This window comes from Microtus pennsylvanicus, chromosome X (assembly GCF_037038515.1).
Source record: "Microtus pennsylvanicus isolate mMicPen1 chromosome X, mMicPen1.hap1, whole genome shotgun sequence".
NCBI lineage: Eukaryota > Metazoa > Chordata > Mammalia > Rodentia > Cricetidae > Microtus > Microtus pennsylvanicus.
In genome coordinates, this window is record NC_134601.1 from 36,699,406 (window position 1) to 36,712,354 (window position 12,949).

At 41.4% G+C, this 12,949-nt stretch overlaps 1 protein-coding gene across 1 annotated transcript in view; it reads left to right on the plus strand.

The window, feature by feature from the left end:
* Positions 1–12,032, plus strand: part of LOC142841569 (uncharacterized) — a 40,146-nt gene extending 28,114 nt beyond the window's left edge. Inside the window, exon 6 of the mRNA XM_075958506.1 lies at positions 11,861–12,032. Coding sequence (XP_075814621.1) covers positions 11,861–12,032 — 172 coding nt within the window. The remainder of the gene's footprint in view (positions 1–11,860) is intronic.
* The last annotated feature ends 917 nt before the right edge of the window (positions 12,033–12,949 follow it).

Sequence of the window (12,949 nt, forward strand, 5' to 3'; positions counted from 1 at the left end):
CCTGCTCTTCCATCTTTAGAAGGTTCTTCTAAGGATCACAACTGATAGCATCTGCAAAAGTCCTTTGGAGAGGAAAAAGTCCAGCTCAAATGCAGCTTTGTTACAGGCTGTATAGTGAGAAGATAGGAGGCAGCATTCCCTCTTTCATCAGAGTGAATTTCCACAGACAGGCAAATTGTGCCCCAGCCAAGTGGATCCAGGCATACAGTCTTCTTCCTAAAGATTGTTTTCCCATTCTGTTTGGATCATCAACATCACCATTAATGAGATACAGGAGGGAGTAGACACATGGCTTGTGTGGGTGTAGGTTTGGATGGAGTCCTGGGGTGGGAAGGGAGCCAGCTCTCCAGTACATTGACTTGAAGATCCAAGCGGATGATTTTCAGGGGGAGGGGATGCTAAGAAGAGTGGAAAATTGGGGAGGTAATTACGAGTAGGAATAGGAACTCCATGTTTGTCTCTCCATCTGTTCTGATTCAATGGCCAAGTGTTTAGTTTCCTCTTTCTGGTTCTTTTACTTCCCTGAATTAAAATATTTCTCATTTCCAGTAAGACTGGAAAAGAATTGACATGCATTTAACATCTACTGTGTAAAAGACACTATGGCATGAAAGATGTAATTTCAGAAGTCAGACAGTCTAGACTTGTACCTCTCACATCACTGTACATGAATCCAAAGTATCCAGGCACTTTATTCAACATAGTACTTCTCAACTGTAATTACTGCTATATAGAAACGGTAGATTATTGTACTGTGTATAAGTTGTGTGTTTTCTAATCCCAGTTCTTTCTGTCTAAGGAGGATGGCACAAAGCAAATTGATATCATTCTCTGGAACTCAGGCCCATCTGTCTGTGAGGACATAGAGTACATAACATAAATGATTTTCAAGCCATGTTTCCATGGGAAGCTGAGTTTTGAACAAGATATTACAAAGATGCTATGAGAGTAAAAAACAGAATTTGTAGAAAAATAGACACACCCACCTTGCTTCAACAAAAGGAGCTAAATTTTATTTCTATGTCTGTATTCATCTTTCAGGTAAAAATTCCATTGGAATGCAATTTTAAATATGAACTATGTTTTCTAGTCATTGAACTATCAAAGACCTATTTCTGTGGCAATATTCTATAGCTGTAACATAATTCATTTAGGGGAGTTGGGGGTATGTACCTTCCAGTGTCTGACTAGTCCTTGCAAGGCCCTGTATTTATTGCCCAGCACCAGGAAAAATGAAACAAATCAGAACAGGGAAAAATATTTGACACTATTATCTCCTTTGATACTCCCAAAGTTCCTAGCTTTTGAAGAATGAGAGAGGAAAAGGAGGGAACTTGGGGCAGAGATATGTCTCAGTCTGTAACTCCCAAGTCTTCAGAGCTGAGTGTCATCCCTGAGCCCCATAAGTGAAAGGACATGAGCTCCCACAAAGTTGTAAGCCCATGTCTGTTACCTTGGAGACTGGAAGACTAGAGGAGGGGACAGTAAGAAAAATGCTTTCCACCCTGTAGTCACCAATGAATGATTGGAACAGTATCAATGCTATAACATTAGTAGAGCAATACTGCTTAAAGGTACCTGAGGAAGGCAGGGATAATGAAAAGGAAAACAGTGGGTGTTAAGTGCATGGAATAGAAATGGCTTAGAGCATAATTAGTAGTCAACTGAGTGACCAGACAGCAGTCCTGTTGCATGGCCTACCATTTGGTGGGCTAGATATTCTGAACTCCCTCCTACAAAGCTGTTGATCTTTCACAAGTCTTAACTATTGCTCTCATTTTGCTTAGTCCTCAAGATGCCACAGGAATTCGGTTAAATAGGGAATCCTTTGCTTGTTGGAAACATGAATTTTCAGGCATTATGGGAGGATTAGTGACAGCTGGAAGGACTTCCCAAAGGAGGTCAGCCCTCATCCTGATTAGGGTACATGAGAAACAAGGGCATCTAAGTTTTAAAAAAGAATTATGAGCTGGGCTGTACAGATCAGTGGTAGTTCATGAGCTTAGCATAATGGAGGGTCCTGGCCTCCAACCCCAGTAACCCCTGCTCTACCATATTTTTTTCTGAGTTAGAAAATTTGGTGAATTGTTGTGAGAAAAATCTGAATTTAGTTGTGAGTGCTGTGGATGTGTTGACTAAATTAACATTGCTGGCAAGGAAAGCAGATAATCCAGTTGTTATAAGTTATTTCTATTAAGTGTCCTCCAGCACTTCCCAAGGAGAGGATACACTGACTTCAGGTTACTGGGTACAGGTCTCGACAGAACAGGTCATGTGGTAGAACAGCTAAAAAGACCTCTTACAGCTACCTCAGCCAATTAACCCTGATTTCCTATCAGTCAAATATATGTACCACCATAGAGGATGTAACTAGTGATGTGTTTCTGTGAATGGACATCCTAACCAAGAAGATGGTCTGGACAGAGAACAATAGACAGTGGAGTGCAATACAAGATTTTGGTGCAGTACAAATTTGAATCATTGAGAGCTATTCTGGGGCTTGACTCATCCTTAAGTAAGTTGGCTTTCGGGATTTTGGATCCACAGAGCTGGAAGATACTTTACCTTTGAGATTCAATATTCTTGTCTCCCTACCCCATGTATCCTTAAGAAGCCTCTGTGCAGACATTGTCAACACACAGACACTGTCAACACAGTCTGCAAATACCATTGCCACTGAAGTTCAACAAGCTTTACTTGGAACCCCATAGTAGGTTTTAAAGTTGAGTCACAGACATACTCTTCCAGAGTACTCTATTCCATATCCTGCTGTGTACAATAAATAGGAATTAAGAAATGCAGCTCACAGGCTGTTGTGTACAATCACTATGAAAGTATTGATGGGTGCTTTTTAACTATTAAAATTCTCCAAATCTAACCTCCTTCACCACAAACCAAAAAGCTTAGAATCCATTTAATAGTGTTTTGTCATTTTAAGTACTAATAGAAAAATGACCCTTGCACATATTCATGTTTTTCCTTTAAAAAATAAATAAAAGAACAATTAGCTAATGACTGTCTGCAGGAAGTAAGGCAAGGCTACTAAAGGGATTTAACTTTACCTATGCTCTCAGAACTAGTAAAGATGCTAATAGGAAAGAAGTGAGAACAAGTAGGTTAAACGGGACTGGTACTAGGCAACCTTCTATGGCTGAGCTGTATCTAGCATGAAGCCACTTCAAGACCATTTTCAAACTCAGTAACAAAAAAGAGCATTAGTATGGACTTCACAGGTCCACTTCCACAAGAAATGGGGTTCCTTGACAAATATAAAACTAGAAATTTGAGGAAAAGGTAAGTGTGGCTGTTCAAAATAGAATGATCACAGTAGGCTCATATAGTTGAATGCTTAGTCTAAATTTTGTGGACAGTTTGGGAAGGATTAGGAGGTGTGGTCTTGTCAGAGGATGTGCATCCACTAGGGGTGGGTTTTGAGGTTTTTAAAACTCCTTGCCATTTTTCAGTTAACTCTCTTTCCTCCCACCTCGTGGTTGTTGTCTCAACATGTAAGCCCTCAGCTACATTCATAGAGCTGTACTTGCCTGCCGCTGCCATGCTCATGGTCACAGTGGCCACGGATTCACCTACCCTCTGCAACTGTGAGCCTCCAAATTAATTGCTGTCTTTTATAAGTTGCCTTGGTCGCAGTGTCTCTTCACGGTGATAGAAATGTAATTAAGACAGCAAGGTTGATATATGATAGAGACAAGTTCTCCAGCAACATAATACATAATCACTTCTGAGAATCTGTAGACTAGGGTCTAGCTTTCTCTGAGGCTCCAGGATCGAGGTTGAGCAGTGCCCCCCTCCTCAAACTTAATATCATGTGTCACTTAGAGAAGATGGGATAGCGTGGACTCTTTCACATGTTGCAGAATACATGCAAGGAAAGGTAGGGATGATGCCTATTTCTATATCATGTTTCCCAAGGAACGACCAGGCTAGAGTGTGGGTGAAGTACAGATGCAGTGCAACTGTTTGGTGTGGCTCTTACTCGATTTCTTCTTCCTTTTCTCCTCCTCTTCTTCTTCCTTCTATAACTTGAGACAGGGATTCACTTGGTAGCACAGGCTGGCCAAAAATTTGTTACATAGCCATGACTAGCTGCAGCTCCCAATCTTCCTGAATCTGCATCTTGTAGGATTATATGTGTGTCCTGGACTGACTTCTCTTTTCCACAGGTTCAGAGTATCTTATCTGGAAAGACAAGCCCACATTTGATACGGGGGGGGGGAGGGTAAGCATGTTTGGTTTGGTTTGGGTTTCTTATAAAGTCTCCATATAGTATCTGGGACATTTTTGAAGATTCATGGGTCAAGCAATTTTCCGTTCTCAGCCTTCTGAGACTATTACAGGCATGCCAGAGCACCCTGTCATAAAAGAGCGCCTGGGCACTCTTTTTCTTGCTATTCTTTTCACCCAAAACTTCATTACCTTAGAGATAAAGGGTAAATAGGGGTTGGGAGTAGTGTTATGAGCTTGTAATTCTAGCACCTCAAGAGGCAAAGGTGAGAGGATTGCAAGTTCAAGACAAGCCTGCGGGAAGGATTAGCGAAGTCTGTGAACCATAGCTAACTGGGTGCCTGGCTCTTTGGGGTAACTTGTGGGGCCCATTCAGATGTGTGCCCCACCGTCACATGTGACACACTGCTTTCTTCTGGCTCCCCCAAAGAAACTAGTGCAAAGCACTAGCATAGCAATTGCTGTCTGCTGCGCGGGGGGGGGGGGGGGGTCACTTTGCTTCAGGGGTGTGGTCCCTCACAAGCCACTCCCACTCTAGTGAATGGTCTTATACCCTTGTTCATATAGGCAGCACTAACTGGACTGACAGGAGGGCAATGATGATGATGATGATAATGAAATAATAAAAATAATGATCAAATGTTTAAAAAAAGAAAGCAGAAAAGCCCACAAAAAGACATGAAGTTTGAAAGGGAACATGTGGGGGAGTCTGGAAGGAGTTACAGGAAAGACATAATGTAGAGATGATCAAAATGCATTGTATACATGAAGGTCTCAAAGAATAAATTAAATATATTTATTTAAATGTATGTAAATAAATAAAGAATAAATTAAATATTAAAAAAAAAGACACGCCTGAGTTACACAATGAGAAATACCCTGAAAGCCCTCACACTAAGAATGGATAAATTAAATTAAAATTAAAATAGGGAAATATTAAGTGGGCCAAAAGCATGACAACTAACCAAATATTTTCATTAAAAAGAAAACCTCTGCTAATTGCCACTTTATTATGGTTTTGCTTCCAGTGTGTTAGCTTCCCAGCTGACTGACCCAGATAACTGCTGAGATCATTTAAGCATCTAGGAGTTAAGCAGAGGGGAGCTCGATTTTCTATTTCTTGCCTTTTTTATTAAAATTGTTTTTTATCTTAAAACAGTGATAATGAGGACACTTTCAATGCTTCAGAGTTGCTTTGATGTAAAGATCTTGGCTTTTCAGACTGCACTTTTGGTAGTGGACCTCAAAGCAAGATGAATTTCAAATATGATATGCCATTAAAATAGAGTCATTACCACCACCAGCAGCAACAACAACAACATCATCATCATCAACAACAACAACACACCAAAGAAGCAAGCAACCATGGGGTTTCTGGAGTCACTGGAGTCCTAAGTATGCTATATTATTAGTTAACATATATTTAACACTTTCTAGGAATTAGCCACTGCACTGATCATTTTACACAGTTTCCCACATTCTTGAGGCAATGGGAATTGAAGTTAAGCCCTTTGCACATGCTAAGCATGTGTTCTATCACTGAGCTATATTGTCAAGCCCTTCTTAACATTTTATCTCAAGAGTCTTACTAAGCTTCCAGGCTGGCCTTAAATGTGCACTTTTCCTGCTTCAGCCCCCACCCCTTGAGTACCAGATTACACTTATAGGCACTGGCTACCACATAGGTGATTAATCTTTAAAACAGCCTTCCACAGTGTGTAAAATTATTTCTTTTCTTTTTCACAAGCCGGGGAAATGTGGTTTACAGTTAATAAGTGGTAGACTCCCAATCACTTTGCCTTCAGGCATATGAGTGATGTTGGTTATAATGTCTTTGAGAGAAAAACAGTAATAGTAGTTGATGTTATTATTTTTAATTTTTATTTTATGTGCATTGGTGTTGGTCTGTAGGTATATCTGTGTGAGGATGTCAGATCTTGGAATTACAGACAGTTGTTAGCTGCAATGTGAGTACTGGGAATTGGATCCAGGTCCTCCCGATGAGCAGGCAGTGCTCTTACCTGTGGAGCCATCTCTCTATTTTTATTTTTAATTTTTTTATTACATTCATTTTTCTTGTGTGTGTGTGCGCGCATACCATGAGAGCATGTGGAAGCCAGAAGATAATTTCCTAGAGTTGGCTCTCTCCTTCTACCGAGTTCCAGCGATTAAATTGAGGTTATCAGGCAGTGGCAAGCATCTTTACGCACTGAGCCATTCCTGGCCCAGCAATTAATAATATTCTTAAAGCTTTATCATAGACATAGACACCATCTGAACCACTCTTCCATAACAACTCATTCGTCATCTCAATCTCACGACCTCATAGAGAAGGCTTATGCATGACCCTGTATTACAACAAGAAAAGTAGGACACAGAGAAGTCACTGAGCCACCTAACTTTACAGAAATCAGTGGTGCTGTCCTGAACTACAAACTCAGGCATTATGACTCCAAAGAGCAGCCTCTTAATTGCTGGGCTCCAACAGAGATCATTGCTGCAGGAGGAAGCCCACGTCCAGGGTCAGTTTTCTCTTTTAAAAAGTTGGTCCTGCAGCTCCCAGAGAGCTTTCAGAAGCCAGTGGTGGAGTTCCAGAGTCCAGCTAGCCTACAGCTGTGGCTCTTGCTCCATCTCTTCCCCAGATGCTTGTCTGCCTTTGCCTTTAACCTGCATCTTTGAACAAGCTGATCTACGGGGAGTTCAGCTATGGCATGCCTCAGCTTCGCCTTTAATGTCTGCGGAGCCTGCTAACACACCACAGTTTCTCATTTGATCTGAAAGGGATCTAATGAGAGATCATTTCCTGATAGCAGTCTGCTTTCAACATCACTAGAAAGGCCATTTGCCGCAAACAATTTCTGTTTTTGCTTTAATTGCCTTTGAAAGGCTAGCAGAAGAATCAGAAAAAAGAAACTCCTTGGCATTTGGGTCTGATTTCCTGAGGTGTTCAATTTCAGAAGAGGCCCCTGACAACAGGCAGAGAATAAAAACAAGTGTGGTCTGGGGCAGACAGTGTTTTTCAAACAGTTGGCCAAATCTCTGCTGGCAGCCGGGAAGCAGCTGACTCATCTAGGCCTCTAACGAGATGGAGACTAAGCTGCATGGATAGAGACTTCAGAGCAACTGTGAAACGCAGAGAAGCTGTGGCCTCACTACCACTGGCTGGCTTTCAGGAGGGTGGCCTGACTGAACTGCTGCCCATAGCTGCATTCGTCTGCTCTCTTTTTGCCCTTCTCTTTCCGACGGCTCACACAGTATTTCCTTTTCTTGGGTGGAGTACCTGTGTCAATTTTGGGTCACTTCAATTATTATGTCTGCTCAAGTTGAAATGAGTCCTCTAGTTAGAAAGCCAAAATGGTGGAGTAGAAAGTCTTTGAGACAGAACACTCAGGAATGGACAAGAATGGGCAGTGCCTCCCCCCACTTTTTTTCCCAAGAGGCAGGCATTACCTATACATTCACAAACTGAAAGCCAGATGTGTGGACACAACTCTTGACTTGATTTGAATCACAAATTTGTTGATATACTTTATAGAAATACTTTGACCAAAACTTTAGAGAAGGGTGGAGAGATGGCTCAGAGGTTTTGAATACTATTCCCGTCCAAAAGATCAGCTTTTAATTCACAGCACTGACATACAGGCCAACAACTGTCTACAAATCCAGTTCCAGAAGATCTGACACCTCACCCAGCTTCCAACGGCACTAGGCATATACATGGTGAACAGACATGCATGCAGGCAAAACACTTGTACACATAAACTAAACTTTAAATTAACACACACACACACACACACACACACACACACACACACATTGAAAAGTCGAGAATTATGGGACAGACCTAGGCAATGCAACTTGGTTTATATCAGAAACAAATGTTTGGGCTCAGCTGCTGTGGTTTCAATATCAACGTCCTCCCTCAATTTCATGCTGCAATCTAATCCTTAATGTGGTGCCACTAAGAGAAGGGGTGTCGAGGGAGATTGGATCCCCCTGACTCATGAGTGGGATCTGTGACCTTTACAAAGAGGTCTGAGGTGGCTTGTGGACTCCTTCCACCTGTGAGATTACAGCAGCAAGGCTCTAGCTAAGAAGCTGAGAACAGCTGTCACTGGAAATGGAACCTCCTAATGCTTCAGTCCTAGACTGTTCGGAGTCTACAGAACTGTGAGGAATGCATGCTTATTATTTACAAGTTCCTCAGAGGCTGTGGGTGCCCTTCAGGGGTAAGACAATTGCCTGCCATGTGTAAGGCACTGAGTTCAATGCATACTACTGGGTGGAGAAAAAAATCTATCAAAAATGAATCTTTGTTTTCTCACATGATTGTCTGTAGCATGTCCAATTCCCGTTTTTAACCATGAATGAGCACCAGAAATACTAGCTGTTTGCTTCTCAATGCTAGTATGCATATGACTACCATCTAATTACATTTGCTCTAGATAAAGAAAGGGAAAGATCCAATGTCTGTCAGTACCACATTGAGCAGTGATCAGAAATGGGGTTGCCTATGCAGCTCTTCCCTCAAGTAACACTGCAGAAGACAGAGACCTTCTTCATTTTTATCAGTGAACAGGGAGCTCACAAAGGTGGGTAGAAACTAGAAATAACTTGGCAATTCCACAATATAACCCACGGTATGGAGTCCAAAAAAAAAAAGAAAAAGAAAGGAAGAGAACTTTTTCTTCAGTCTTTAGCAACAGTATTTCTTTCCCAATATTTTCTTCTTCCTCCACCGGTAACAATGGAAATACTGTCTGTGTCTATAAAACTCTAAGGGACCTTTGGAAGCAGGCTTGAGAGGATGGAGGGAAGACATTTGCTCCTTTTTACAGATGAAAACACTAAAGTACAGAGATCTTAACTGACTCATCCAAAGTTCCATGGGGGATTTGCAATGGAGCAGGTACACTAGGCAGTTAGTTCCTCCTTCTATAGGCCAAACCAGGCAGTGCTCATTGCCAGATGTCCATGTGCATGACAACCAATGGAAGAACATTTTACAAATGAGAGCATGTGGACTCAAATGCAAGACATCTGGTCTAATGGTCTGGGATCTGCACTTCTATCAGGATCCGGGCGCTTCTAAAGAAGGTAGTCTTTAGACTCTTCTTGAAGTGGAAATGGAGACAAATCCATAATGTGGAACTCTTCAGAGATCTCACTTAAATCCCTAGAGAAATCTGGGATTTTTAGCCCATATAAGAAAAGAAAAAAAGTGACAGTATTATTGTCAAGAGGATGATGAGTAAGCTGGAGATGTAGCTTTGTGGGTAGCTCAGGTGGTAGTGTTCATCCTTCGGATAATACTCAACCAGAGAAGTTTTATCTGTTGGGGCTGGAAGAGATGGATCTGCAGTTAAGAACACTTGTTGCTACAGCAGAGATTTGGGTTCAGTTTCCAGAATACACATAGTCACTGACAACCATCTATAACTCCAGTTCCAAGGGATCCAGTGCCTTCTTATGACCCCTGAAGTTATCACACGCACATGAGGTTATGGGGTAGATGAACATACATATATGTAGACTAAACAATGATGTATATAAATATAGTAAATCTTTTATTTAAATATTTTGAATAAGAAGACCATGAGTTGTGAGGGTCACAGAGAGTGGACATTCTTTGGTAAATCACCACTGTTTCCCAACTCCCTCTCTTTTCCATGTATCATTAAATATAAATGAACATCCAAGGGAGCCTTGACATGGCTTGCTTAGACTGCAGAAGGCCCTCATTTTGATTCCTGTTATTGAAAGCGAAGAAGAAGAAGGAGGAGGAGAAGAAGAAGGAAGGAAGGAAGGAAGGAAGGAAGGAAGGAAGGAAGGAAGGAAGGAAGGAAGGAAGGAAGGAAGGAAAGGGGGAGCCTTGAAGATGGCTCTTCAAGTAGCACAAGAACTGGCCAAAGAAAGAATTTGCATTTATGCTACAGGGGTGCACTACCTAAATAAGACTTGGATCATTATTTAGCAAAGTTGGTAGGTTTTTTTTTAACTCTAAAGTCAAACTGCTTTAGGATTGAATATTCCCACTGTCAGTTCCCACAAATCAATTGTCGCTTTGGGCAAGTCACTTTGCGTTTCCGTGCTTCAGTTTCTTCATCTATGCAGAGGGGATAATTTCACTTCCTGCTTCTTAAATGGCTGTAATAATTTAAATGAAATGATGTTTGCAAAACTCCTAAAACAAAAACTAATGTCTAGCAGGCAGCAATAATGTTGTTCTTAATTACTGTATGCCTGAGTCCTTGCTGAGCCACAACCCATAGGAGATGACTGAGCCTGTAATCAATCCTTTCAGTACTTCACATTTGTCTTGGTCTGGGCTCTAAGAGCTATAAAAGATGTTGGTGTAACAAAGAAAGAGAAAGGAAGACTGAAAAAAGGAAAGCCCTAACTTTCAGGAGGCCATAGTTTCAAATGTCAACACACTAGTGTGTGTGTGTGTGTGTGTGTGTGTGTGTGTGTGTATGAAAAGTAAAAAAAAAAAACAACAAAAAATGTGAACTTCAAGTATTTCTTGGCAGCAGCATCATAGTGCAGAGACATTTGATTTACTCGCCATATTATAACCTTTCTGTCTGTTTAATATTGAATAAAAAACTGATTAGAGCTGGTGAACAACACAGGATATGTTCAGAAGGCTAGGGCAGAGCTATTCACCTTTCAACCTTTTCATCTCAAAACAAAACAACTCCGTAGATGACAAACTATGGTAAAAGCAGATGCCAGGAAGCTGAGACACCTTGGAGAGGATTCAGAAGGCTTATGGGGTCCCAGTCCTCAGTTAAGTGCACATAGCTGGTTACAGAGTTGTGTGCAAGAACTGGTTTCTCACGATTTTCTGAGGGATAATATTTAGGTAATTTGGAAGAGTTTCAAAGCTGATAGATTTGGGGGCGATGTATTAGGTGTTCGGAGACTCAAGAGATTAGTATAAAGCACAGTGTATATGCGAAACAGGAGCGGGGAGAGTGCAAGAGAGAGAAGGCAACTGAGACACAGAGAGCGATGACATAAATGTTGGGTAGGAGTGAGGGTTGAAGATGGAAGGTGAGAGAAATTAATCTTTCAGTAGGGGTGATGAGAGACAAGGAGGGGCATAGCACTGTACCTAGAAAATGAGGGAAGCTTCTGGAGTCTATCATGTCTAACAGGGGTAATTAAGTTTTGGTCCAGTTTGTGTGGGCCCACCTACCAGCAGCCTTGCTCTCTGCTGCATGTTCTCTCATTCTTGCTCACAGGCACATCTGCTTCAGTTCCCCAAACCATTTTATGGAATATTCATCTGTACATTTGCTGTTCATGTGATCGGAAGTCAGGCAGTGCCAGCAAGCAGTCTGGGTTGAAGGGCAAAGCAAACACCGACAAATGCAAAGTACTTATAGCCATCAGCGTCTGGTGCCAATTACAGAAGCCAGCCTGTCAAACACATGAGAGGCTCAGATCAGTGGTGCCAGTATTGGAGAGCAAAGGCTTGTGTCTTTGATTATGTGCATGTGTGCATCTAAAGAACACACTTGTACACAGAAATCTTTCAGTAGCGGGCAATCTTCCTGAAAGTGATGTAAGAAGGATATGTTCATTCCTGCTTTTTTTGTTGTTCTTTCAACAGGTTCAGTTACATGGTTCAGACTGTTAACAGATCAGATCATTTATTCCCCAACCAGTGTACGTTTGGCAGAGGCCCAAGGTTTGTGAGGCTGGAGGGTGATGAGGCTGCAGGAGACGCTACTGTGTTTCCCAAGCACATGCAGCTCCCACATTTTACCCTTGGAATTGGATAGTCCCTTGCAGAGTACACTGACTGGACTTGGAAGAATTCCCCCATACACTCTGCACCTGCCAAAACACACCAAGGCTTTTCTTTATGATCTGAATCCATTCGAACTTTGACTAGGTTCTATGTAGACAGAGTTCACTTTAAGCTCTTAAACAGAAGACTATCATGAAATATATTTTCATGTTATACTTAACTAGGAGACAAGCTCCAAAAAACAGAAAGGTTTCAGTATTTCTTTTCCTCTACTAGACACAAACCTCTAACTCCTGAACAGACGTAGAGTTGAACTAATGCTAGAGTTTATGTAAGGCCTGGTTAGAAAGTGAGAATTAACAGAATTAAAGGTTTTGCTGTTTTGAAGACAAACTGAATGCAAAGAACTATTAATCCAAAGTCAATTTTTTCAAAACACTCAGTGAACCAGGGGATATTCCTTTCACAACTAAAGCTTTGGAGCTGGGAACGTAGCTCCAGTGGTAAAGTGTTTATGCTACATGCACACATGCTGTGGGATAATGCTCTTGCACACTGTAAAATTTGTCAATCATATTGATTTAATGAAACACTGATGCCAGGAAGTACAGGCAGGGTGATCAGACTAGGAGAATTCTGGGAAGAGGAAAGGAACAGACAGAGTCACCAGCAAGACACTGAGGAAGAAAGATGAGAATGCCTCACTGCGAAAAGGTACCAAGTCATGTGGCTAAACATAGTCAAGAATTATGGGTTAGTTTAAGTTGTAAGAGCATGTTGTTAATAATAAGCCTGAACAATAGGCCTAACAGTTTATAATTAATATAAGCCTCTGTGTGTTTATTTGAGATTGAATGGCTGTGGGACCGGGCAGGACAGAAACTTCTGTCTACACACACAGCCCAGCACTATATACACCAAGCACAGTAGTGTATACTTCTACTCCAC